The sequence below is a fragment of the Pelecanus crispus genome, chromosome 18 (assembly GCF_030463565.1).
Source record: "Pelecanus crispus isolate bPelCri1 chromosome 18, bPelCri1.pri, whole genome shotgun sequence".
In the NCBI taxonomy this organism is placed as follows: Eukaryota; Metazoa; Chordata; class Aves; order Pelecaniformes; family Pelecanidae; genus Pelecanus; species Pelecanus crispus.
This window is the reverse complement of record NC_134660.1, coordinates 2,331,570-2,358,970: the sequence shown is the minus strand read 5'-3', so window position 1 is coordinate 2,358,970 and position 27,401 is coordinate 2,331,570. Positions and strand designations below refer to the sequence as shown.

Genomic DNA, 27,401 nt, shown 5'->3' with positions numbered 1-27,401 from the left:
TCATCCAGACAGACAGCGAGAGGGGACGGACGCGTGTCCTCACCCTAAGGTGGCCGCCTCCTCTGGCCCCTCTTTCTCATGGAACAGGAGTCTGGGGGGCACAGATGAGCCCCCAACCCCTGGGCGAGGGGCAGGGGGAGGTTGGACCCAGAGGAGGGCAGGGGTTTGGCACGCAATAGTCAGTGGTTTCAGGGCCCCGGTTAGGGGGAACGGCGCTGGGAGAAGGAGCTGAGCACCCCCCGGCCTCATCTCGGTGCTGTTAGTATGGGGTATCCCCTCCGGGGGGGGGCGCAGCGAGGCCCCAGGGGCCGCAGGGTCCTCTCCCGGCTGTCCCCTGGTCGCGGAGGGCAGAGGAATATCCAGCGAGCGCAGGTCCCCGCTGCTCAGGGCTTGCCGGAAAGCTCACTGACCCGCTGGCGGAGGTGGAAGGCGAACTCGAACATGGTGGCAGCCAGGCTCTGGTGGATCAGGTAGCGCGACCCTGCGGGGAAAGCAGACGGGCACGGAGCCCTGAGACGGAGGCAGCGCCGGGTTTGGGGCTGGGGGCTGAGCCCCCATCCCGACGCGGCGGCGTCAGCCCGGGCTGAGGGGTGCACGAGCACCGCAGCGGGGAGCTGCCATTTTCAAAGAGCTTGCTCCGGGGGAGGAACTGAAACGCAGTTTGATTTCTTTAAAAAAGCCCTGCACGACTCAACCCCAGCCGCCTCAGCCTGTGCTCTATTATGCGAGATGCATTAAAAAAAAAAAATAATCCTTGCCTCTGCGGGGGAAGGGAGCTGAGGCAGGCTGGGAGCAGCAGTGGGGGCTTGCACAGGGTCCCAGGGCAGAGGGGGGGTCCTGGGTGCAGGCGGCTCAGGCAGGGATGGCTGCCTGACAATCTGGGGGGGTCAGATAGACACAGGAGGACCCCCCGCCTTGGACTGGGGTGTTTCAGCAGGGCAGGGGGCTGAGACCTTTCCCTGGAGCAGGTTTTCCCCGCGACACAGGGGCAGGAGGTTACGAGACCCTTGGTCCAGGGGCCATTTCAGACACCTCCTTGAAATAAGCTCTGGGGCGAAGCTCCGTCACGGACACAAACACACACACACGTGTGTAATTCTCACCCTTCGCTGTAGGAAGGGATGAGCCATGTGCTATAAATACTTCTTCAGGGCCAAAGGAAATAGCGAGGCAGTGCAGAAGAGGGGTCTGGGCACTAGCAGAGCCCTTCAGGAAGATGGTGGAAGCAGTTGACAGGCAGGTTATTAATAGCTCGGCCGCTACGGCATTTCTTCCAGCAGCGGAGGCAGGCAGTGGGCGAGTGCTGTCCGGCCCGGGAAGCACAAGGAACGTCTTTCCTTTCTGAGCCCCATCTTGCACAACCCAGCGGGTTCAATTATCCCTCCGAACCCACGCGTTACGGAGGGGCAGAAGAGGCACGGGAGCCAGATCAGCGAAAGAAAACGCATCTCCAGCGCCAAGGGGCACGAGGCCGCGCTCCGCCCTGCCCCTGCTTTCGCTGCCCAGGCCGAGCGCTTCTGCAAATCCTTTCCGAAGCGTTTCACAAGGCAGGCAGGAGCTGATCTACTTTGTGGGGAGGGAGGGACGTGGGAGGGGAGGGGGCCGCGCAGCTTTGCAGCAAAGCGCTGATGAATGGAGCCTTTGTGCTCGCTGCTGCAGCGCTGTTACCACGTCAACCTTCAGCGGAGAAGGAAAACGGGCCAGCTCCGCTCCCCCCATCCGCCCGACCCCGGCTCCCTTCGCACGCTGCCTTTTGTCTGGGCCACCAGCAAGGACTCCGACGCACAGCTCCGCAAGTAACTCCCGATCTGGATCATCTCGTACGGCCGAAGCGCTTTTTTCCCCAGCTGCGGACGCGGCCCCACGCGCTCCAGGGGTGGCCATGTTTGTACCGGGGTGTCTGGGAGCAGAGCACGCAGGAGCGAGCGAATCACCCCTTCAGCGGGTTCCTGGGAGCAGCCAGTCACCATTTCACACTGTTTTCAGTCCCCAAAGAGGATAAAAAAAAATCTCCTCTCCCCCAGTCCTGCACAGAGATGCGAAATCCCTAAGCAAGATCTGTGCCAGGTAAGGAAGAGCTTCCCCACCTCACACTGGGGCAACTTGAGGGAGAAAGAGGGCGATTTTCACGTAGCATTCAACCTCCACCAGCAAAACTCGAGTGCCTTTAGGGCAGCCTTTGATAACGAGCGGCTTTCAGAAGCGGCCGGCAGGCCGGCAGCCCCGCGCCGCTCGGCTGGGAGCACAGAGCGGGTCCTCAGCACGCAGCCTGCACTACGCAGGGGATGTGGGAGCCTGCCGGCGAGCTCTGCGGGGGACGGGATGCGGCCGCAGCGCTCGCGCATCTGCAAAGAACCGGCTTTACCTTCAGGTCCGTGTTGAGAATCCAGATGAACGTGCAGACCCTGGGGTTGCTGGGACATTTCAGTACGATGAATCCTCCCGGCCCATTCTCACCCCTGCAGGGAAGCAAAAGCACAGAGTCAGAGCCGGGGCCGGCCAAAAAGCCGTTCTGCGACGCTCTGGGGTGCACCGCACCGATCCTGCGCTAGGCTCCTGCGGCAGCGGCCACCCCCTCCGCCTGGCAGCGAGGACTAGAGCCCAGCGGGGTAAGAGCAGATGCGCAGAGTGCCCGGGGAAGGTATCTGCTTTGGCTGCAGGCGCACGAGTGAGCATGGCAAGGCAGGTTTCCCACAGGTGCCTTGGCAGCGGTGGTGCCAGGGCTGCCGCAGGGCTGCGGGCTGAGAAGCAGCTTCTGCCTCCGGATCGGGCCAGCCCAGCCAACACCGGCTCTTCACCGCGGGGAGGTTTCCGAGCCACAAGCCTGTGGTAACGGGGGCGAACAAGAGGTCCCAGGAAAGCCGAGCGGCCAGGGAAACCCTGCACAGTCAGGACAGGCTCGGCACGGGGAGCCTCGTCACTACAGCCCCCAGATCCTTCCTCGCACCATCTGATCCATCTCAGAGACAAGAGCTGTGCTCACACACAGAGCCCAAACACAGATTTCACTTCCCTGTTCAGGAACACACTATTTTTGCTGCACACATTTTTAAAAAGATTTTTCTAGGCCCCGAAGTCCCCAGCTCTTAAATAGACTGAGGCAGCTATAACGGCTCCGAGTTAAAATGTCAATTACTTTAACCAGATTATTAGGAAAAACAAAGTCAGTGCGCGAAGTGGCACAGCTGGGCCCCAGGCACCAGAGCAGACAGTAACAAGGAGTCCTTGTTTGATGAGACTAACCCTGCCGAGATCCGTCGCCAGCCGGGCAAAGCTGTCCCTTCGGAAGGGGAGAGGCCAAAGACCTGCCGACACTTTGGGAGCCAGTCCATTCTGATGCAGCTCCTTTCACCCACGGGACCGTCTCTCAATGCCCGCAGCCTTTAAAGTCAGTAAGTGACTGGCTTACGAGAAGCAAAAGGCATCTGAGAGGCTCAAAGGGAGCCACGGTCAGCTGTTTACTGCCCCTCAGAAATGGCACCTGGCCCTGTTTGGGAATTAACCGCTACATAAACAGGATGCAGCGGGGTTGGGGTTTGTGCTGTTACTGGTCAGCACCTCCACTCCCCTGAGCAGAGAGCTGGGAAACGCCCGAGCAACACCGAACAGCACAGAGAGTTTCTTTAACAAAGGAAGAAGAACAAGGGAAGCAAGGTCTCGTTCCACAAATAGATTAGCTTCCTGCAAACGCTGCCAGAAAGACAGCAGGGTTTTCATTTAAGTGGCTCTTTGCCCTAAGCTTAAGCAAAGTGCGTGTGTCAGATAGCAGCTAAAAAAAAAAAAAAAAAAAAAAAAAGAGAGAGAGAAAAGAACCTGCCTCTTACCTGACATACTTGGAGAGCGGAGGCTTCAGGCTGTGCGTGGTCGACATCCCTGAGGAAATGTACCTGTCTCTTCTTCTCTCGATCCGGCGCACGTTCACGAAATCCCTAAGCAAAGAAAGGGCGCCGACCGCTTTAAAACGTGCATGGGACTTTGAAGGAGCAGAAGCCGCTCCCCGGACTGCTGGGAAAGGCCGTGGCAGCGGTATGTCAACACACAGACAAAGCACAGCGCAGCACTGTAATCAGGGAGACCGACTGATTGAGACAGATTTTGAGCTCCGAGACTCCTGCCAGAAACGTCTGGAGGAGAATTCAGGGGCTCCTTGCCTTTGGGAACGATACCCGCACCGCCAGCCAGCCCTGCCTCGTTGACACTGGGAGCTCCCAGCCAGCAAAGAGCGGCAGAGCTGGGGCAGAGCGCTCTCACTACAGTCAGACGCTTCTCTCCATATTTTGGGAGGGTGTTTAGGGGCTCGGTACAAAACAGACAGTGGAATAAACTGACCTTGGGGAAACGACACCGCCCGCGGCCCCAGCTGCCACGTCGTAGGAGACGATCGTGTTGTCTTCAACTCGCTGCAAGATCTGGGGAGGGGTGGGGGGGGAAAGAAGAGAGATTTCCTCAGACTGCACCCGCAGGTCTGCACGTGCCAACAGCTGGGCGATACGGACCCTCCCCTAAACCAGCAGCAGGATTCAAAGCAACCAGTGTGTCTTTAGCAGCTGATCTGCGGCTGAGGGGGCCCAACTCTTTGGCAGTGTGGGCACAGGTTTGTCTCCTGCCCCAGGACTGGTCCCTCTGCCTTTTCGGGGGGCGGGGGGGGAGGCACAGGCGTTACCTCCGGATCCCTGCCACACCAATGGCGCAGAACGCCCAAACCCTACCAAGCAAAAGCAGGCTTGGCTCAGCCGCTGGCCCATCTCCCTGCCCACCTCATGGGCTTTTGGATAGGCACATGCATGCAGCTGGCTACCGCAGAGCATTCGGATCGTACGGATGAGCGGCGGAGATTTAACGCCTCAGTGACTCGGATCCAGCTAAGCTCCAGTAGGGCCTGGGCACCGCCGACAGCCGGTGTTGGACTGGGAAGCTCCAACTCTCCGCTCCAAGGAGCTCCTGTGATTAAGCCATCTTTGTCCGGCACGCTCACCTGGCAAGCTGCCACCGTTCTGTTCCACAGGATCATCTTCTCAGGCTGGAGAATAACCTCCTGGTAAACTGTTTCAGCAGAGCACTGTAGGAAAGCCTGAGGAGAGAGCCAGAGCAGTTAGCCAGTCCCCCACTCCACTTTGCTAAGATTATTTTTAAGGAACGCGGGGCAGATCACAAAGAACAACTGGGATAATACAGGAGGGGAGCTGGAGACCAGCCTGGCTGAAGGGCACGCAAAGCCAAGGCTGTCACCCCCGCTGCCACAGCGCGCTTGTTCCCAGGGGCCTGGAGGGCACACGTGGAGAGGACAGACCGGACCTCAGGTTTCAGCAGGTGTTGAACTGCTGCCTGCCGAGGTCCGTGCTGGTGTAAGAGAGGGCAAGTGTCTGTCAGTCTGTAACAGGGCGAGACAGACGGACCTCAGGGCTGACTTCGGCTGGCTCCTCTCCCACCCTCACCCCGCTAAAGAGGTTTTGCTGCGTGCACCATTGCTTTGGGAAGTTGCTGAAAAGCTATTCTGAGCTCCAGCGCAGACAACATTTATTTTTCCACGTCTCCGTGGGACAGGGGATCTTTGGAGGCAAACGGTTAATGCAGTAAAGTGGGACCATCCAGCTTTTTCTCGCGAATACAGAGCTGCTCCATTGGCAGCTCCTGCCAGCGAGGCAACATATGCACTGGAACAAAGAAAAGCCACCGCAGCACCAATGCTTCATTAAAGCATGGTTTACAGCCAAGCCACTCCAGCGAGAGGGCACAGAGCAAGGCACTTCCGAGCAGCTCTTCTCAATGCCAGGCAGCAGCAGACACACGCTCAGCCCTGGTCTTGCTGGCAATTAGTTGCAATTAGCCTCCTTGGTCAGATTAGTCCTAGACGCTGGGGTTGGAAGCAAGTCTTGCAGTCACCTGCTCCCACTTCTACCGGCAAAGACCGGGGCCCAGCATATTTGCTGGGGAGTTTGTCTGCCAGCCAAGGGGCTTTCCTGGAGAGATTCCCTAGAGCGTGCAGTGCAGTTCATCTGTCTCAAGCAAAGAGAGCGTGCTTTGCAGCCTGACCTGTCCTGCCAGGGCCAGGAGAGAGTGTGAAAACTGAGCCGTGGCTCCGAGCAGAGCAGTCGCTCTTTGCCTGCACCACGCAGACTAAGGAAGCGATCCAGGAAGGTTCTTACCTTTAAAATAAAGGTCTTGCCATGGAAAGGTATTTCAAAAGTGTAAACAACGTCACCAAAGTCCTGTGCGAGAAATAAAAAAAAGTACATTTATGTTAGCACAATGAATGGCTTCTATCTGGGGCAAAGTCTGCCAGTCTGCAAACGCGGCTGCAGGAGTCGTCCTGCCTCACGCATCGCTCTGAAGGACCCTCTCCAGGCCCCACACGTCCCCTGTCCCCCTGATGCCAGGCAGCAACCCCAGCACGGGAACCGCACCGAGCACATTTCAGATGCACATGCACAAATTTCCATAAACAAAACAATATCCAGAGCAGCAGCAGTGATGAGACAGAAAAAGAATCCGCCCCATGCCAGGCTGCAAACTCCACGTCAAGGTCAAATTCTCTTTGTAGCAAGCTACGAACACCAGGGTAAGAGAAAGGGGTTAGATTGCCAACACTGCTGTTGTTACCTACATCTGAGAAGAGACTCCCTGGAGGGGTTAGGGATGGACAGATGATAACCTTTCATCATTAGCCCTGTGTTAAACTCTGATTAGTCTATTTAAATCCATCCCCCTTTGGATAAAGAAAACAATCTGCCCAGATAGTTTGGCATCAGACAATGGATCACTTGACAGGGGAATTTTAAACACCAGATGAGACTGCAGTTTGCAGGACTCGCACCCCAATCATGTTGCGAGCCCACAAGCAGAAAGCAAGGTTGGTTTTAGGGGGGCAGGGACACTGCCCCTTTCTCTCCACCCTTTGGAGAGAGAAAGGAGCTCTAGGTACTCCAGAAAACTCTACTGTAGCTCAGGGAACAAACCAGCACAGTGAGGAAAGAGGCAGGGCAGGGCCCACTTTGCTTTGCGAGCCTCCGTGCTGCCTGAAGCAAGAGGTGCGACTCGCAGACCCCTTTGGCAAAGCCACAGTGGAAAGATATTAAGGCAGAGAGACGGCCCCGATTTACACCCCGGCACCCACAAGGTCCCTGTCCTGGAGAAAGGGACACACAAACAGCGTTGGGGGTGGGAGGAGCAGCCTGTGCCTGACACCCTCCTGCTCTCTTGCGGGCCAAAGCTGGCCAGAAAGGCCAGACCCCAGCTCGGCTTGGTCTCCCCAGGACGCTCAAAGGCACCTTGCCGTGGAACGAGGGCAGAAGCTGCAGCAACGGGGCCTTCCAGCACCGCCGCAGGGCCGGCATGCCTCCACCCCTCCCCACGCCGGCAGCCGCAGCTCTGCATCCCAACGCCTACCAAAGGTGAGCTGTCCGCCCCTGCCCGCCTGCCGTCTAGAGGGAGGAGTGATGGGCTCTCTCCTGTCAAACAGGAAGGCAATTAAACGTCTAATTAAATAAGAGGGGATTTTACATTTAACTGAACTGGAATAGATTCCTAATTCAATCAGGTAATTGTAACGCTTGTTAATTTTTCATGTCGCAAGGAGGTTTCAAAAGCCTCATTTGTCCTCCCATTTTTGCTAAGCCATCCGTGCTTTCTGCCGGCAGCGCTGCCCGGCAGGTGGGGTGGGGGGACACTTGCATTGTTTTTCTCGAACTTCCAGTTCTCCTCCTGGGCGAGGATTTGGTCCACAACCTCCATTGCGTCTTTGCCTTGTCGGACATATTCTTTCTCCTAGGAGAGAAGAGAGCATTTCATTAGCTGGGTTTGCAGAAAGCCTGAAGTGTGTGCATGCAAGGCTTGCTACCCCCCTCCCAGGGCTGGCAGAGGGAAAGGGGACATCTCCCATCACCACACCACAGAAATCTCTTAATTTGGGTCACAGAGGCCTCATTTTGGAGCTCAAAGTCACGCTCCCCGCCCTGGCTTGTATCCACACACCAGCTGCGTCTACCAGTGAGTCTGCCACCTTAACGTAAGGGTTTCCAGCAGGCAAAGGGCTACGAGATGCCCAGAGCCTCCTTCTGCGAAGGTGCCAGAACTGGGGCTGAACGGCAGCAGAACCACTTGGAAAAGAGCACAAAGCAGCCTGTGCCCAGCCAGGCTTCGGGGAGGCGAAGGACCGGCCCCGTGAGCCACGCTTCAGCGGGGATGGTTGAGGCGATGCCCTTCTCGGTATGTGACCATGTAAACAGGGACCGAAGAGGGAAGGGGAGAGAGGGGCAGGCAGGAGGCAGAGCCAGAATCACGTCCCTGCGGGGTGCTGCAGGGGAGAGCACGCAGCCCTGGGGAAGTGGCTTAATGTTGGGTGTTACCCAGAGGACCTCCTCCCACGGTGGCCACGGTGCCACCGGTCCCGGGGCACAGAGGGAACAGCCTGGTGCGGAGGGACGGGCAGAGCTCCTCGGCCAAATGTCCCCAGAACAGAAGGCTGTGAAATGAGGGACGGCAGCCTCTGGTGCTCTGCAGATGCAGCACCCTGACGGGCCTGCAGAATTGTCAGAGACTCCCGCAGCCCTGGGTCAGCCTGGAGCCGACGGGCAGGGATAGCCGGCCTCAGGCCACGCTGCCTCTGTTTACCTGAGCTGTCAGCGCCTTCCTCCCTGCACCTTCCTCATCCGACTCGTTGTCCGACCCTAGGAGGGAAGCACACAATTAACACACGGTTGATGAAGACCCCACTTGTACAATCTCCCTTGGACAGACAATCCCCGCACCCTATCCGACAGGAAGGGCCATCAGCAGGGACGACCCCGACGCAGAGCAGGCCCTGCCTCCCCGAACGCCTCCGCTCCGCAGCCGGCTGGCAGGCGCTGCTCTGCTCTCCGGAAGGCTGAGCACGAACCGGGTGTCAGCTACACCAAGACAACTGCTCCGGCTGATGTCTCCTCGCTCCCGAGTAGGGTAGGTCTTCGGAGCCAGCACGCAGCGGTGTCACAGGGCAGTGGCGTGCTGCCAGCTCTTACCCTCACCTGCTTGTGGCAACTCGCCCCCATGCCCTCATCCCGAGGGCAGCGTTTTTCAAGTCCTGTAGCCACAGCTAAAAGCATTTAATCCCAAGACCACAAAAGGCTCCAGTTTCCCACAGAGCTGAAGCCAGGCGCGTGGGGCTGAGCCCGACTCTGCTCCGCAGATGGCACAGAGACAGCGCGGCCGTGCCTCCCCTGCCCAGGCACAGGCGCAGCGCGAGGAGAGGGGAGCCCGTTTTGCAGTGTCAGTTCTTGGAGGCCCTGCCACCCACCGCTGCCAAAGGCCGGGATAACGAGACAGAGCTCGGGGAGGAGGTGATTATAGAAGTGAGGAGACCCAGGAGGAATGCCATGAGGGGAACGAGCTCGGGAAATGAGGCGGCCCGGCTGCCGGCAAGGTGACGGCAGAAGGGGAGGAGAGCACGTCTTACCTGCGAAGGACTCTGGCGGGGAGTAGAACTGGCCCTCGGAAAGGGCTCTGGGGTAGAGCAGGGGGCCGCGAGCGGCTGCAGCCTGGGCTGCCAGGTACCCTGCGAACCAAAGCACAGGGTTTTACACACACAGCATCCAGCACGTCAACACCAAGGGGTCCTGGGGCCCCCGCCCCATCCGCCCCTACTCAGCCACCCTCCCAGCCACTTTCTTCCAGATACAGCCGGTCTTTTCGCACTGACACCAGCCAGCCCACAAGCTTTTCAGCTCCTATTGCCTCATCTTTTGTTTGAGACGTTTTATCTGCATGGAGATCAATGGGCTCTTTTGCCTGTCAAATCCAAAGGCGATTAAGCATCTAATTAAATAAGAGCTTCCCCTGGAAGCAATTTGGAACCTGAGCCTAATCCAATAGAGGCATTAAACACTTGATCATTTTTCATCTTAAAGCCTCCTTGCAAGACCCAAACATCCTCTGGTGTTTTCCAGTCAGGCAGTGCCTTTCTGATTGAGCCCCGATTGACAAATACTCCTTCGTTTACGTGCCATTTCCCAATCCTCTTTCGTCAGTCAAGCCTGGGAGAGCGACAAACTCCTTTTGCTGCTTTAGAAACGGGCAGCCGTGCCAGTCCAGGCTGAGCACCACTCCCTAGAAGGACCCCTGGAAGTTACAGGTGCCCGGCACTGCAGGGTAATTTGTAAAACATTAGGTCAGACTCAATCTCCATTTAGTCTGACCTCAGCGACCAGAGGCTGTAAAATTTCACACACCATAACTCACGCCACGCCCCTGCAACGTGTCTGTAACCGAAGCGATCCTCTCTGAAAGGTCTCCAGCCCAGATCTGAAGACAGATACCCAGAGATGGAGAGTCCAACAGTCCGCCTGGCATTTGTCCCACTGTTTCAAAACATTTTCTCCGATGCGGAGGTGAGCTCTGTTTCCAACACGTCTGGCTTCAGGATCCAGACATTGGGGAATTTGGCACATTTTTCTCCACTCAATTAAAAGATGCTTTTTATAATCTGGTATTTTCTTCCCCTGAAGGGACTTATATACCATAACAGAATTGAGTCAGGCACTTACCGTCACAGCCAGCCTGGAGATCACTTCTCCATAAATGTCATATCTGTCAAGGTGCTGCCAAAGCAGCAGAAACCCCAGGCCTGGTAGTCTCATCTGCCAACTCCTACCAGAGAGGAGCAAAATACTCACATCGTTCCTCTTCTGCTTCCTGAGTTAGGACTTTAAAATCCAGGAACCAAGTCTCTAGCCAAGCAATAACAAACGAGACGATAGGAAGTAAATAGCCGAAAGCCCCTTTGGTCAGAAGCTGTGTGGAAGAAAGCAGAAACCACAGGGAGTTTACACAAACGGGAAAAGAGCAGCATCAAGTAATCACAAAGCAATCCCCTGTGAGCCCAAGGAAACCAACCTCGGAGAGGATGACCTTCACAATCAGGAAGGCACTGGATACCAACGTAGTGACCTGAAAAATATATTTACGTATCTCAGATCCCGGCAAACTGTAGGTGGAGAGAGAAAACTAAAAACAGGAAAGCAAAAATTGCCTTCTTACCGCTATGACCCACCAGTGGCGCAGCTTTACAATTGCATAGGCCAGCAGCAACACAAAAAACCGAAAGAAAGCCAAGACCTTTAAAAACAAAAAGCCATCGACACAAGTCACTGCCCTTGACCTGCTGCCAGGTGCTGGGAGGACACAGACACGGGCCAGCTCCCGAGGACCTCACCACCTAGACAGATGGGGTCAAGGCTGCAACAGGACAGGCTGCGACCTGCCCAATTTCACCGAGCCAGGCGAGGGGCAAGGCTGCGGGGAGACCCCAGCCCCCCCCAGCACACGGACCCTCCCCACCCAGCCTTCGGCCGCGCCACCCCTCTCTCCAAAGCTGTTTCCTCACCTGCAGCAGTCTGGGATACTCACAAATATATCAAAGAAAGAGGTCTTAAAATGGTACTCGATGATTTCGTTCTCCAAGTTCTTCTGAATGCCATCCTTGGTCTGAAGGGGAGACAGGAAACCAGAAAGCTATTGAGTGCACTGATAAGAAACTAATGGTAGAAAGAACCCGGCCAAGCGGTGACCGAGGTTACCGCCAGGTCAGGGTATGCATCAGGCATACAAATGCCTGCCGCACGCACAACACGGGCTCATCTGCCAACGCAGGACCACGGGAGGATACAACAGCCCATTTCACCCTCGGTTTCACACCGAGGAGCGCGAGTCGGGTAGCCAGAGCCGGAGTGGCACGCGGGTACATTAAACACTTCTACGTAGGGGCTTTCTAACACCGAAAAGCCGCTCCTTCGGCTCAGCGCATCCAGCGCCACCGGATCACAACTCTCACAGCCTAAAGCCCTTGGTCGGACAACACCTCCCACTTGTGCCCACTGCTTCCACGTGTGGTTTCAGGTGACTGACTTCAGCCCTGTGTGAGGAGGCGTGGAAAAAATGAGAAAAAAAAAAAAAATCACAGGAAACTGCTTCTCTAGCCCCTTCAGTAACACACTGAACAAAGCGTCTCCCACAGCTGGAAAATCAAAACATCTCCCCTGTGAGGGCTCTCAAGGGTCACTCAGCAACCTGGTGGAATTTAAGCTGCGATCGTCCTCGTCGTGCAAAGCACCGAGGGGTCCCCTCTCCTTTCTTCCAGGCCAGCTGGCTTCCCACGGCTCACAGCAGCGCTGAGCTGCCCTCCAGGAAATCTGATGGAGGAAGTCAACCGGCAGGTTCAAACGTACTGGCAAAGGGGAAGAGGGAGGAGAGGAGGACGAGGGACGTGCACAAACACAGACAGACTGCAAGGAACTCTGAAAGAGGCAAAACCGCTTTCTGGGATATCGTATGGGAGCGTGGAAAAAGCTCACAGAAGAGCTCTCTTGCCTCACCCCGAGACAATCTGGGGCCTGACAGCCCTGGTACTTTTGACACCATAAATCCTGTTCTCAGGAGCCCGGAATCGCTGTTTATGAGGAAGTGGATGGCTCAGGTAACTGGAACAAATGCTTCACCTTTAGGCTATTGGTTTGAACGCAGCCCAGCTGGCCTGGAAGCTGGTATAGGCTGACAGCTGTTTGATGATCTGTGAGAAACAAGTTGGTGGATCTCAGGCCAGTTCTTGGCAGCCTGGTGTCCTGGCACCCTCTTGTCAGACAGTCCAAGGACAAGAAGAGGCAGCCGTCGGGAAGCGGTCCCTCTCGGTCAGGGCTGGTGCTTAATATTCAGGGGAGAGGGGGGCCAAGCAGTTCGGCACTATTGCTTTATCTGATCTGCGGCTACAGGACTCGCGCCAGCCAGCTTTGCCGAGCTGCCACTGAAAGCCTCTTCCCCACGCTGGGACTCCGCTGTGAGATGCTGCAGGAGGAACAAGACACGGGGAAGGCTTTTGATGATGATTTCTGGGAGCTCTTTTCGGTTTAAATACAGGCCACTGCCATGGACAAGGAAGAATCGTCTGAGGCATCTCTCTGTCTCTGAGAGCAGCAAGCTCGCGGAATTACAGTTTGCAGGCAACAGACATTTAACGAGGGCCAATTTGCTCAGCTTATCTTGCAGCAAAGGAAACCGTTTGATAAAAAAAGCATTAGTCATGATATAAAATCGTTGCTCTTCATAACTAGGCAAATAAGCTATCCTAATAGCTTTAAATATGCAGGATCTCGGCTCAGGGCCCAAATATCAGCAGTTAGTCACTCGTTAATGGCTACCTGCAAGACCTACGCTCAGAATCACCCTGGTGACCGCGCTGGCAGATTATCCCCCCGGGGCTGGATATTTTGATTTGTAGACAGCACCTCGCCAGAGAGCCCAGAGAGCAGGGACAAGAGCAGGAGGCCAGGGTCCAAGCCGGGCGTGCAGGACACCATTGGCATTGCTGGAATGCTGGCCGAGAGACGCTTTTTCCTAGTCGGGGGGCGGGGGTCTCTTCAGGCTCTCGACACCGCATGGGCAGGGCAAGGGAGCTGCTGGCCGAGACAATCTGTTAAGTGCAGACACCACAAGAGATAAACAGGGCAGAGATAAGAGCTGCTAAGTGAGCGCAGGATCCAGTGCTGATAAATAAAGGCCAGACGCTGGCAGGGCTGCACGCAGAAGCGCTGGGGTCTATCTGTTCATCTCGCCTCTCTGCTCAGGTTGTTCCATGGGAGGACATGTAGCACCTGGAACCCGCCGCCAGCACGGCTGAAACCAGTCGGGACCAGTTCAGGAAAAATAAAATAAAATACAGCCCAAGGAGTAATTCCAACCCGATGGGACTAAGGTAAATAAACTGGATTTCCCTGGTCATTGCAACAGTTGACATGTTGAGCAAACACAGCAGCCTGCGCAGGTGTGACAGCGCTGCGGAGAGGACCGAAACCCTCACCGTCCCCTTTGCCGGTCCCCTATGAGGTGGGGCAGAACCTCTGGTTTTCAGAAGCTGAGATTAGCAGCAGTATGTTGGGACCAAAGCTCAAAGCCCTTTTTGTCTCCGCCCAACAGCTGGGTGGGTGAGAGGAGGGTCTGCACATCCCACCTCGCTCCTCCGACGCTCTGAGAACAAGACACTGCAGCAAAGCTGGCAGCTGCTTGGCAAACACAGCGAGCAGCCTCACTTAAGGCGAGGGGAGCAGGAGAGAAACTTGGCCAACTGCTCAACCTGGTGATTCCACGGGCCCCAGATCTTATTACACTACAACACAGAGCGCTACACGTGACAGTGTTAATGACCCCGGACAGCCACAACAGAGCCCGGCTGCAGGACATGAGTTGGACTTTAGTTTACACTGACTGCGCAGCGGTTTCTCAGCCAGCGCAAATCAGCAGAGTGCTGGGAAGAACAAACAAAGACTTGGTCCAAGACTGCTGAAACAGAGCAATTAATAAGGAGGGAGCTGAATTAAGAAAGCACAACTTGAAAGGGCAAAGACTCCACAGATTTGCTTCCCCCAACTTACATTCAATTCGATTATCCACAACAAAGAGATGAAGAGCAGGTCGAAGGTGACGAAGAGGCAGAAGGTCCTCCTCACATCTGAGATGGCTTTCCTCTTCTCCGGAGAGAAGTAGCAATACGGGGAGAAGCCCTGGCTCTGGGAGAACGAGGTGCTGATGGACGCTATGGCTGGGAGGCTTCGTTCCAGGTCGTGCTGCAGGTCTGTCGGCTTGCTCATCCTCGGCCCAAGCGACTTGGGTCCTACGTCGATCGGGGCAACATCTGCCACCTCAGTGCGTCACCTGTGCGGAGACACGAAAGGGACCCTCAGGCCTCGGGTCTACGGATACCCCTTCTCCTCTCCCCCTCTAAGGGCAAATGGTCCTTTTACCAAATCAGATCCTGTCTGCTTTATACAGTTCCTGAGGGAAAAGGCTAATGCTGGCCTTTGGGCTGCCAAAGAGCCTCCCTCTCCGAAGCGAAGACATCCAGGGCTGCCCCATCTCACCCTGGCACCCCATATTCACCAGCACAGGCAGGGACCCTCCTTCCCTCTTGCTCGCTGCAGGGAAGGAGGAATCAGCTGTGAAAGGCTCAGAGGCGCAGGGGGTCCGCAGAGCCACCAGCAAGCGTCCCCGGCACCTAGAGGCAGCCACCCAGAACGCGCTCGCAGCACGGCGAGCCAAGCTGGGGCTACGGCCAGAGCAGCAGATGGCAAACCCTGCAGAGATGCCGCGGCAGCAGGAAAAGGGGCCTCAGGATGCTTCTGCGGAGGCCCGGGATCCGAAAGGGAGCGGTCCCCGGGATCCCAGAGCCGCCCCGAGCTACGGCAGCGTCCTCTGCAGGGATGGATGCAAAGCTCCCAGGGGCTCGACATTTTGCAGAAGGCAAACCGCAAAGCCTCGGGAGCCGGTTATCCCATCGGATCCCATCCCGCACGGCCCAGAGAGGAGCCTGCACACTTCAGGAGCAGGACGCTGGGTTTCACGCCCGACTCTGGCCAAGCGGAGCAGTGGGAAGGCAGCAGGGGAAAGCACTGCTCTCCGTCCTGGCTGTGGTGGCTGGCAGTGCCGGGCACACAACCCCGGCGCAAGCGAGGTGTTGAGGTCTGAAGGCTGTTTTCACGCAGCCTGTGCCAACCATTGTATTAAAATTTTTCCTCTCCGTCAGCACCGCACAAGAAGGCCACTATGTTAATGGACCGTGCAACTAAGCACACACTGGAGACAAACAAGGAAGGAGGATGCCAAAACAGGTCAGGCCAGGATCTGTCAGTCCCCAGCTCTGCCACCTCCAAGTCACCCACGGCAAAAGCACAGCTACGAACTCCTTCTCTGCAAAATACTCCTGCTCAAGGACATTTTGCCTCCAACAAAACACATTGTTGCTGCCTTAGCTACTGCTAAGACCTGTGGGAAGGGGCAATCCACAGGGCAGGCGAAGCCAGGGGTGCTGGAACAATTCCAAGAGCTGAGCACAGCCTGATTTTGGGCAATTTTGGGTCCCTGCGCCAGCGGCTTCTGCGTCCCAGCCCCCGGGGAGTGGCAGGGCTGGAAAGGGAACAAAGCTGGACTCCTGTCAAGTCCCTGTTAAGTCTCTCTCGGAGGCACTTTGGAAGGAGCTGGAAGACTTGTCACTTCGGATCAGCTGCAACGACCGCGGCCCTTCGCCGCTCCGAGCGAGGGGCCCATCTCAAACTGAGGAAAGTTAAAGACATCTGTGAGCGCTAAATAATACATCACCTCATGCATGGGCTGCCTCCTCCTCTACGGCAGGGCGTCACCGCCTCCGTCCCTCAAACACCACTTTGCACTTAGGCAGCCCCCCGCAACTTTCACAGCGCTTTAAAATCACCCTGCGAGACTCGCCGGCCCCGCTCCCCCGACGCCGAGGCAGCGCTGGGGCCATTCTGCGGTGCCGGGGACGTGGCAGAGCGTGGGCACACGGCAGAGCGCAGGCACACGGTGCGAGCCCTCGTGCACCTCAGCCAGCCTAAACCCAGCCATCGTTAAAACCCAGCCTTCCTGGCGAGGTTTAACACTGCTTCAGAAGCACGCCCATCCCAAACCAACTGGCAACAACCAACTTCTGGGGAAGAACCAGCGACAAGGGCTTTACCTTCAGAGCACCGAGGGGCAGAGCAGGGTTTTGCAGAAATATTTTAAGCCCAGATGAGGCCCCCCCCGACTGGGACTGCTCCCTCAGGCAGGAGAAAGCTGAGAGCAGAAAGAGCAAGGGCTGGATCTGAGCGTGTTGAAATGTGCCTTTTTCTGGGTGACAGATAAATTATTGAGCGCCCCGGTGTTGTATTATGCATTCAGACATCCTCCGCAGCCTGCACCGCACCGGCTGCCGAGCCACGAGCCGCTTTCGGGGGCTCTCGAGCGGCGCAGCTCCAAGAGCCGACACGACAGACCGGGGAAGCGTGAGCGGCACACACTGCCCGCAGGGACGCCCTGGGTGACAGTAACACAGTCCGAAGGGGCACCCACACCGGGCACCCCTCAGGGCTTTTCTGGTTAAAAAAAAAAAAGGGGCTCTCGAGGCCCTGAGGGAAGATTTGGTTTCCTTTTGCTGGTGAGACCTCCTGTTTTGAGGATGAAGCGGGAGGCGAGAAGGGCTGAACGGACGAAAGGTGATGCCACCGTCGGCAGCGAACCCGCGAATCCTAGCGGGAAGCGAACGCAGAGGAGAGGCAGCCGGTGAAATCCTGAGAAAACACCAAGCGCCAGCACCCAACAAGTGCTGCCGCAGAGGTCTACGCGGCAAAACGCCGGCATCCCAGCCCAGTGCCAACAGGATGCCAGGCACCAAAACGGACCCAGGACCTGTGCCGAGGCACGTCCCGTCCCTGGGAAAGGCCAGAGCAGCCCCTGCAAAGCTCCAGTGTCACCCCCTCCCCACTCTCGGCTTTTAGATTCAAATCACAAGCTCCTCATTAGCACACATTTGCATGGTAATGACATGTCTTACAGTAAGAAGCCTTTCCATCTTGTGACATTGCTTCTCCTTTCCTCCCGCGCCCCCGACTTCCTATTAATGTGTCTTCTCAGCTCACATGACGACTTCAACAGCTAATTCTCATGTCACCTTTTCTGAGAGTTACAGCCTTTGCACCAAACGCTGCACCGGGACACAAAATGCCCGGAGAACGAGCGGGACGGGGCCTTTCAGAGAAACCAGCCGCAGGTGTTTTACCAGATGCTAACACACATCCAAGCTTCCTAGCAGGGAGAGATGCCTTTAAAACAAAAAGGTCAAGATATAAGGTCAAGTAAATCAGACACTAAACCTCACTCCAAAAAAATCCACCAAGTGATCCAACTTCTTCAGCAAACCGCCGGACGGGCCCTGTCACTTTTGCGGCCGGGGCCCGTGGGGCTAAGGCTGATCGGTTTTCGAGCACCCCCAGACGCTGCCGTGATCCCACAGCAGGGCCCGGCGCGGAGCTCCGCACTGAGCTGACCCCGCACTCATTTGCAGCTTTCCCTGAAGCACCCTCTAGGGCTAATCCGAGCCCGTGTCTACGCTCGGAAAGGTCACCCTGCCGGGCATGTTACGTTGTGGCTCCCGGCAGCGCTGGCGGCACGAGTGACAGCGAGTAGAGGAGCGCGGCCGAGAGGCAACGGCTGTGGTGAAGCAGAGCGACGGGGGGCTCGGGGCTGCGGCTCCGGTCTGTCCGTGAACAGCCGCTTGTTCAAAAGGCCGGGAGCCGCCACTGCTCGAGTTCAGCATCCGAGCGTGCATGAGGTGCGGGCACACAGACCCCCGGGGAGCCCGTCCCCTCCCCAGCGCCACAGGCAGAAATGGGGAAACTCAGAGGGATGCATGATCGGTGCTTTTCCCCTGAGCCAGCACAGCAGCCCAGCCCCAGCCACCGGCTGTTTTCACTTCCAATCCCTTTGCCCCAGTCTCTCTGCCTGCGAGCCGTGCCCCGGGGAGCCGGAGGAAGCGGGCTTGTGGCATGGCAGCCCCTTGCCGCCCGGCATGCCGAGGGTGGGAGCGGCTCAGCCGCACACTCGCCATGTGCCGGGGAGCAGGCACCATCCGGACGCCACTTCTCCGAGCCGCTCTCTTGCTCCTGCACCATGCATCAGGGGAGCAGCCCCGCAACCACCTCTGGAAGCGCTGGGAAACCCCGCAGTGTCCCGCGTTTCCCCCGGCCCCGCGCATCGGTTGAGTTGAGCTGCTGCCCGCCAAGGGCTGGGCCAGCTCCGGCCTCTCCCCGCGGGCGAAGGCATCCCTGCGGCCGGCCCACGGCTCCTTGCAGCCAGGCCAGGTGCTACTTCCCCGCAACTGCCCCCTCTCTACACCCAACATGGAGGTGCAGACACCCCCCCCCGCCCCGCACAGCCTCCTCATCAGCGCTTCCCCACCAATTTTCAGAACGCTTCAACAGCAACGGAGTTGCCTGAAGCCCCAGTTGGCACCAGCTGAGATTTGGGGGCTCAGCCCCTCTCCTGCCCCCCTGGGGGGCCCACGGTGGGTGCCAGACGCCCCCTATTTGAGAAGGCAGCCAGAGGCACGGTCTGCCTGAATATTTGGGAGGGTTCCTGCCCCCGGGAGCCACCCTGGGACGCCATGGCAGCGCCTGGCATCCTTGCGCCGCGACCGAAACCCCAGCTGCGTCTTGCCCGGTGCCACACAGTCGCCGCTGCGTTTCGTGACGCAGAGCGGGACGTTAAATGTTGGGGACAGCCTGGGTTTACAGCCGGGGACAGCCCGGGTTTACTGCTGGGGAGAGGCTTCATGCTGCTGCGCGAGTCTCCGAGGGCTGGCGGAGGGCAGCGATGACCACCAGCCTCACCCCACTGTGCTCCACGGAGAGTTGTCCGTCTGTCCGTCCTCGCGCCTCAGCTCCATGCTCGAGCGCACCGGGCGATCGGACCCTCGCGGGAGTGGGGTAAAGCTCGGAGTCTTTGCGGAGACCCCGGAGCAGCGGGGATGTGTCCGTGATAAGGGCGCAAGCCAACCACTAACACGAACCCCCAAAGCAGAGCAGCCCGGCAGCCCGAGCCCCCAAGGGGTACAAACAACAGTTTTAGGATCACCAGGATCACCATGGGATATTCCGGAGCCGTTCAGGTCAGCGTTTGCCAAGGAACTGAGGGGAGAGCAGTGCCAGGACCCCCACCAGCCCCTCCACCAGCCTCTCCGCCCCCCTGCCAGCCCCTCTGACCCCCACCAGACCCTCTGACCCCCTGCCAGCCCCTCTGACCCTCACCAGCCCCTCCACCAGCCTCTCCGCACCCCTGCCAGCCCCTCTGACCCCCACCAGACCCTCTGACCCCCTGCCAGCCCCTCTGACCCTCACCAGCCCCTCCACCAGCCTCTCCGCACCCCTGCCAGCCCCTCTGACCCCCACCAGACCCTCTGACCCCCTGCCAGCCCCTCTGACCCTCACCAGCCCCTCCACCAGCCTCTCTGCACCCCTGCCAGCCCCTCTGACCCCCACCAGACCCTCTGACCCCCTGCCAGCCCCTCTGACCCTCACCAGCCCCTCCACCAGCCTCTCCGCACCCCTGCCAGCCCCTCTGACCCCCAGCCAGCCCCTCTGACCCCCACCAGACCCTCTGACCCCCTGCCAGCCCCTCCACCAGCCTCTCCGCCCCCCTGCCAGCCCCTCTGACCCCCACCAGACCCTCTGACCCCCTGCCAGCCCCTCTGACCCTCACCAGCCCCTCCACCAGCCTCTCCGCACCCCTGCCAGCCCCTCTGACCCCCACCAGACCCTCTGACCCCCTGCCAGCCCCTCTGACCCTCACCAGCCCCTCCACCAGCCTCTCTGCACCCCTACCAGCCCCTCTGACCCCCACCAGACCCTCTGACCCCCTGCCAGCCCCTCTGACCCTCACCAGCCCCTCCACCAGCCTCTCCACACCCCTGCCAGCCCCTCTGACCCCCTGCCAGCCCCTCCACCAGCCTCTCCGCACCCCTGCCAGCCCCTCTGACCCTCACCAGCCCCTCCACCAGCCTCTCCGCACCCCTGCCAGCCCCTCTGACCCCCTGCCAGCCCCTCCACCAGCCCCTCTGCCCCCCACCAGCCCCTCCACGGTGCCGTCCCCGGGCAGGAGCGGATTCCCCCTCCCCGGCGGGGCCGCAAGCTCTCCTGCGCTCACGTTCATAAAAGCACCCCGAGGTGGGTGCCTGGAGAGAAGCGGGTTTATTCCTGCGGGTTTATTCCTGCCATTAGACGGAGGCACAGTTTTTCGCCGCCCCCGGCCCCGCGGCCGTGAGCTCCGCCCCGGCGCTCACCCCCCGTGCAGAGCCGCCGCCGCGGCCCGGAGGCTCCCGCTCGGCCCCCGGTGCTCCGCGGCGGGGGTGCCCGTGGGGGTCAGTGCGGAGGCGGCTTCGGGAGGATGCGATCGGGATCAGCCGCTGCTCCAGGCCCCGGTCCCGGGGCCCAGCACCGGGAGGGGACCGCAGCGAGGGCCGGGGAAGCGCCGCAGCCGCACCAAGGGTTCCCGGGGAGAACCGGTGCCCCGGTGCCCGCCCAGCCGGGGCTTCCTTGGGGAAGGTGCCTTCGGGGGAGCCCGGTGCCCCCCAGGCCCAAAGCCTCCGGGCAGCCGGTAACGGCCACCCCCCCCCCCCCCCCCAGTACTGAACCCCCAGGACCCGGTAACCGCCGGTGTCCCCCCCAGCACTGAACCGGGGGGTGCCCCCGAGACAGTCACCCCCCACCCCCCCTCCGCGGCCGCACTCCCGGGGCCCCGCCCGCCCCGGGGCCCGCCCGCGGTACCTCCTGCCCCTGCCACTGCCGCCGCCCGGTGCCGGGCCCCGCCGGAAGCAGACCCCGGCGCGAGCCGCTTCCGGCCCCGCGCACGGAGCCGCCGATCACCTCTGACCCCGGAAGGGAAACGCGAGGCTGCGCCGGCGCCGACCATCGCCGGCCGCGGGGGGGGGGGGGGAGGGGGGGAGGCAAGGGGGGACGGAGGGAGAAACCATTCGCCATGGGGGGGGGTCAGTGGGGCTGGGAGGAACCATTCGGCAGGGGAGGGGGGTCAGTGGGGTGGGGGAGAGACCATTCCCCGTGGGAGGGCGTCAGTGGGGCAGGGAGGGACCATTCTCCAGCGGGGGGGGAGTCAGTGGGGCAGGGAGGGACCATTCTCCAGCGGGGGGGGTCCAGTGGGGCTGGGAGGGACCATTCTCCACCGGGGGGGGAGTCAGTGGGGCAGGGAGGAACCATTCTTCACCGGGGGGGGGGGGGAGGCAGTGGGGCAGGGAGGGACCATTCTCCACCGGGGGGGTTCAGTGGGGTGGGGGAGATACCACTCCCCACGGTGTGTGGGGGGGGTCCCTGGTGGCACCTGGGTCTGACCCCATAGCCCTGCCCCACAGCTCCCTGCTCTCGCCCCCACAGCACCCCCAGCCCCACACCCCCAGGCTGTCGCCCCTCAGATAGGGGGGTCAGGGCCCCCCAGCCCCCCCAAAGCAGGCTCCAGCCTCTCTGTACAGCCGTTTATTGCGGGCGGGGGGCTCTGCTCCATGGGGGGCTCGGGGAAGGGGGGGCAGGAGCTGGGGGGACCCCAGACCCCGCCAGCACCCGGGGGTCCTGGCCCCAGCTCCTGCCCCAGCAGCCGGGGGGGCACGAGGCCTCGCCGGCCCCTGCCGTGGGGCTCCCCGGGGACGGGACCCCCAAGCGCCGAAGCGGGGCTGGGGGGGAGGCAGCCGTGGCCATGCGGGGGGTCCGGCACACGGCACGGCACGGCACACAAAGCGCAGGCAGGGCAGGCAGCGGGCGAGGGGGGCAGCCGGGGCGGTGGAGGGGGACGCTGGCAAAGCTGCTGCGGCCGGGGTAGCCGGTGGCCGGTGGCGGCTAACTGGTGCCCAGCGGGAAGGTGGGCGAGTGGCGCTCGGTGCCGATGGGGCGCGAGGGCACCTCGGCGAAGCCGACGTGTCGCCGCTCTGGGGACGGAAAGGCGGCAGGGTCAGGCGCGGGGCCCACCGGCACCGGAGCCACCGGGGACGGAGAGGGATGACACCCCGCGTACCCCCGGTGCCGCCGTCCTCCTGCTCCCGTCCTGCCTCTTCCTCCTCACCCTCCGCTCCCTCGGGGTCCTCGGGGATCTCCGACACCGTCAGCGACTTCAGGTCCTGCCCGCGCTCCTCTATGCCGCCGGCGAAGGACACCTTCTGCCCGCCTGCGGGCAACGAGGCCGGTGGCCCCCGGGGACCCCCCAGCTCCGGGGTGACCCCGCTGCAGCACGGCGGGGGGACAGGTCCCCGAGCCCTGGCACCTGCCCAGCATCCCCGGGCGAGGGGCCTGCAGCGGGCGGGTGGGCAGCCCCGTCCCCTCGTCGTCCCCATCCCCCCGCCATCACCGTCCCCATCCCGTTACCTTTCCGCTTGTGCGCCTTGGGGCCGGCGGGGAAGTAGCTCCGCTCGGCTCTGGCCTGGCTCCCCGGGGCTTCTCGGGCGGGCGGCGATGAGACGGCGGCAGAGGAAGGCACGTGCGGCACCGGGGCACCACCGGAGCCGGCAACCAACACGTCAGCCGAGCGGCCGGGGGTCCGGCTGGCGTCAGCACGGCCCCGGTGGGGGACGGAGACGCTGCCCGGCAGGGGGATGTGGTGGTCCCCATGGGACCCGCTTAGCCCGGGGCGAGCGGGCAGCAGGTCCAGGCAGCACCGGCAGCAGCCAGCCTGTGTGTGTCCCCCCGGGCACCCACCCTGTCCCCAAGGGCTGTGGGGGACGGTGGCACCCATCCCTGCACCCCTGGGCTCCGGCAGCCCCATCCTCACAGCCCCACGGCTCTGGCAGCTTTGTCCCCACGTCCCCCAGGCTCCAGCAATCCTGTCCCCATGTCCCCTGGGCTCTGGCAGCCCCATCTCCACATCCCCCCGGCTCCAGCAATCCTGTCCCCATGTCCCCTGGACTCCAGCAGCCCCATCCCTGCATCCCGGCATCTCCTGGGCTCCAGCATCCCTGTCCCCATGCCCCATGTGCCCGCATCCCCCAGGCTCCAGCAATCCTGTCCCCATGTCCCCTGTGCTCCAGCAGCCCCATCCCCGCATCCCTGCATCTCCTGGGCTCCAGCATCCTCGTCCTCATGCCCCATGTCCCTTGGGCAGCCCCATCCCCATGTCCCCCAGGCTCCAGCAATCCTGTCCCCATGTCCCCCCCAGGCTCCAGCAGCCCCATCCCACATCCCGCGTCCCCCTCACCAGGCTCCAGGGCGCTGTCGGGGTCGCAGGCACGGGCCAGCTCATGGTCCCCATCATCGGCCTCCCCGTCAGAGCTGTCACCCCCGGCCAGGCCGCTCTCCAGGTGGGACTGCACGATGCGCTGCACCGCTGCAGAGGTGCCAGCGTCAGGACCCCGCTCCGGGCACTGGGAGCACTGGGGTCTCCCCACAGAGTCAGGTGGCACCAAGAGAGGCGTGGGGGGCCAGCGTGCCCCCACTCACCCCCATGCCTCAGTTTCCCCATTCAGTACCTTTGAGCGAGGGCGGCGTGTAGGCACACGGGTTGGTCCTCTTTGGTTTAAGCAGGCAGCCGTCGCCGGAGGAGCGCTGCGGAGGGAGCGGTGTTGGGGACGGGGTCCTGGTGTCCCCCCATGCTGGGGGCCACCACGGCCCCAGGGGAGCCAAGGACCCCCTGGGGAGCTGGGTGCTGTGACGGGGGTCTCGTGTTGGGGACCCCGGGATGAGGATGCTGTGATGGGGGCCCCGCGATGGGGACCCAAGGCTGACCCCCACCCACCCAGGACAAGGACCCCGCCATGGGGATCCTGTGTTGGGGACTCCGTGAAGGGGACCCCATGAAGGGGACCCCGCCACGGGGATCTGGCGTTGGGGACCCTGGGGTGGCGTCCCTGTGATGGTCACAAGGCAGTTTGCACCACGGCCAAATCCCACAGCCTGGCTCGGCTCTGCGTCCCCGTCCCCGTCCCCGCAGCGCTGGCGCCGTGTGTCCGCGCCGGGCAGGGAACCGATAAGCGCTGGGGCCAGGCCGGGACAGGGCGGCGGGCGCCCGGGCTGCACCCCAATAACCCCCCGATGCCCAGGGAGCCGCGGGACGGGCAAGGGGCTCCCCGGGGGTCCCGGCGCCCACTCACCTGGTAGGGCAGGGACTCGTCCTCTGGGTCGGCAGCGCCAGGGAGAGAGGGGTGAGCGGGACGGGGCTGCCGGCACCCAACGGAGCTGGGCAGATCCCTGCCCACCCCCGGACCCCCGCTCTGGGGGGGTTACCCTGCTTGCCAGGGACCTGCCACCCTGTCCCGTCCCACCACCGTGTCCCGTCCCACCACCGTGTTCTGTCCCTGCCACTCCATCCCGTACGTAGCACCCCGTCCCCTCCCTGCCACCATGTCCTGTCCCCGACGTCCCATACCATGGGTGACAGCGCATCATCCCATCCCGCCACCATGTCCCCTCCCTGCCACCATGTCCCATCCCGGACATCCCATACCGTGCGTGACACCACGTCCCATCCCTGCCACGACATCCCACCCCTGCCGTGACATCCCACCCCTGCCGCCCCATCGGCGACACCGTGTCCCATCCCTGCCACCACCTCCTGTCCCTGGACCAGATGTCCCCTGCCACCACATCCATCCCTGCCCTGTGTCCCGTCCCCGGCTGTGCCCGTCCCTGCCCCGCTCACCTGGGGAGGAGTGCTCGGAGAGCTGGAAGAGCATGGCCGGCGTGGGCCTCCGCCGGCGGATCTGGGGCACAGCGGGGTGTCACCGGCCAGGGACGCCTGGGGTCCCCTGTCCCCTGCCCTGCACCCCAGGACCGAGGCCCCATGCACATGCCTGCACGCGTGTGAGCGTGTGCGCGTGTGTGAGTGCGGGCGCGGGCAGGGAGCGTGCAGGGCCGCGCACCCACCCGGCACAGGGGGGGAGCACCCAGCCCGGGGCCGCTAGCGGGGAGCAGGGGATGGGGGCACCCAGCTCTGGCCGGGGCGGGGGGTCCCAGGGGTGGGGGTCCCTGCTGAGCCAGCGCTGCTGAAAGGTGCAGTGACCCACAGAAGGGCCATGGCCCCATCGCAGGGTCCCCATGACATCCCTGGTCCCTCCCAGCCCCACGAGAGCCCCAGCTCCTGCCCGGCCCCTCCGCGGGGGCTCCGGGTCCGGTGTGTGCTGGGGACGTCCCCTCCGGCCAGGCGCAACAGGCTGGGGGGTGGCTGCAGTGTCCCTCAGCATCCCCTGTCCCGTCCGTCCCATCCCTGTCCTCATCTTGTCCCCTCCATCCCATCCCTTCCCTCCTGTCCCATCCCTGTCCCATCCTTGTCCCTCTCCCTGCCCTGTCCCCCTGCACAACTCTCCCTCTGCCCAGGACCGCGGCTGACTCGGGGACCTCGGAGCTCTCTCGTCCCATCCCAATCCCGTTCTGTCCCCCCGTCCCTCTCATCCCAATGCCCTGTCCCCTCCAACCCCCCTTGTCCTGCTCTCCCCATCCCATCCCATCCCATCCCATCCCATCCCATCCCATCCCATCCCATCCCATCCCATCCCTCCTGCCCCACTCTGTCCCCATCCCGTCCCATCTGTCCCCAACCCTCCCGCAGAACCCAGCTCACTCCGGCACCTTGGGGCTCTCCTATCCCCCCCATCCCTCCGGGTCACGCCGGGGGTCCCTTGGCGTCCCGAGGTCACCGGCAGCACCACGGTGCTGCCGGTGACGTCGGGACGCCAAGGGACCCCCGGCGTGACCCCCAAATGTCCACCCTCACCATCTCGACGGCGCGGGGGTCCAGCTGGCTGGGGGGTGCCGGCACGGAGAACTGGATCTTCTTGCGGTCCTTGGGGTCCATGGCCTTGACCAGGCGTCACCGCCGCTGCCGGAGGAGGTGTGGGGGGGGTCTCTCCGTCTCTGGTGCCGAGCGGAGTTCGGTAGCACCCGGGGCTCGGTACGGCAAGGACTGAGAGCGGCGGGAGGTGGGGAAGGCAGAGCCGGTGAGGAGGAGGAGGAGGAGGAGGAAGGAGAGGGAGGGAGGACACGTCTCCTACCAGGCGCTGAATTATTCATTCCCCCCCCCCTCCCCGGGCAGGGGGGCTGAGGTCGCGGTAATGAGCCCTTGGGGAGCCCCCGAGGGGGTTCAGCCAAGCCGTGGGGGGCCCTTAACCCCTTCCCTGCCGGGGAGGTGGCCCCCCGACCACAGTGGCCAGGTGGGACGGGACGGGACACAACAGGGATGGGAATGCGTGCTTCCACGTGAGTCCACATCCCTTGTGCCTCAGTTTCCCCACGGAGCCGCAGGCAGGGGGCAGGGGCACTCTCGCCCTTGGAGGGGCAGCAGGAAAATCCCCCCAGCTGCTCTGTGCCCCACGGTCACCCCAGTGCCACCCCGCGGGACAGGGACACTGCTCTTCGGGGGTGGGATCCCCCAGGGGATATGGCCAGGGGGCATCCGCAGGGACACTGGACCCCAAAATGTCCCATCGCCTGTGTGCCAGGGCTCCCCCCCCCCCAGCTGCAGCCCCGGGGATGCCTGGGTGTGCCGGAGGCAGGGGACTGTGCTCTCGCCCGGGGCTGTGCCCAGCTGCCCCCGGCTCTGCCCCGGCTCTCAGCGGTTTTCCCGGTGGAAAATTCCACCAAACCCCAAGTTTCCCCCTGGGGAAGCGGGGGCTCGGCCCCCCCAGGGCACAGCCTCCAGCCTGGGCACCACTCGGCACCGGTGCTCGGCGCTGCGTGTGCCAGGCTCTGCCGCAGCCCTGCCAGGAGGGACCCGGGCATGGAGGGCAGCTGTCCCATGGGGGGCACAGCCAGGGGGTCCCCGCGCAGGGGGACGGCGGGGTCACCGGCAGCCGGATCGGTGACACCCAGCCCCTTGCAGGGCGTCCTGGCCAAGGGGCCGAGGCGGTGTGGGTGACGCTGGGGCTGAGGAAGCTGCCGAGGAGGAGGAGGAACGAGGAAGGGGGAGCCGGGAGCTGGCTCCGGCCCCCGGATCTCCCGGTGCTCCAACGGCTGCGGGTGGCCGCGGGCCAGCAGCCGCCGCTCCAGCAAAATATTTACCCGAGTGGCACCGTGCCATGGACCAGCCTCCCGCCCGCCCGGCCCCACGCGGCAAAGCACGGCAAAGCCCGG

The 27,401-nt window shown here is 61.7% G+C and overlaps 2 protein-coding genes across 2 annotated transcripts; both read right to left on the bottom strand.

Annotated features, from left to right (window-relative positions):
* Positions 1 to 317: 317 nt before the first annotated feature.
* Positions 318 to 21,134, bottom strand: STARD3 (StAR related lipid transfer domain containing 3). The gene is made up of 16 exons (XM_075723014.1): positions 21,111 to 21,134; positions 14,394 to 14,673; positions 11,380 to 11,457; positions 11,011 to 11,088; positions 10,867 to 10,920; positions 10,647 to 10,764; positions 9,431 to 9,529; positions 8,611 to 8,666; positions 7,672 to 7,764; positions 6,147 to 6,209; positions 4,976 to 5,071; positions 4,330 to 4,409; positions 3,825 to 3,929; positions 2,366 to 2,459; positions 2,093 to 2,102; positions 318 to 481 (listed from the first exon to the last, which is right to left on the bottom strand). The coding sequence occupies exons 2-16, from the start codon at positions 14,607 to 14,609 to the stop codon at positions 384 to 386; spliced, it is 1,338 nt and encodes a 445-aa protein (XP_075579129.1). The 5' UTR covers positions 14,610 to 14,673; positions 21,111 to 21,134; the 3' UTR covers positions 318 to 383.
* Positions 21,135 to 22,187: 1,053 nt separating this feature from the next.
* Positions 22,188 to 26,127, bottom strand: PPP1R1B (protein phosphatase 1 regulatory inhibitor subunit 1B). Its single transcript, XM_075723070.1, has 8 exons — positions 26,047 to 26,127; positions 24,976 to 25,036; positions 24,428 to 24,450; positions 23,807 to 23,882; positions 23,536 to 23,664; positions 22,710 to 22,778; positions 22,363 to 22,512; positions 22,188 to 22,276 (listed from the first exon to the last, which is right to left on the bottom strand). Exons 1-8 carry the CDS (start codon positions 26,125 to 26,127, stop codon positions 22,188 to 22,190), a joined length of 678 nt encoding a protein of 225 aa, XP_075579185.1.
* Between the last annotated feature and the right edge of the window lie 1,274 nt (positions 26,128 to 27,401).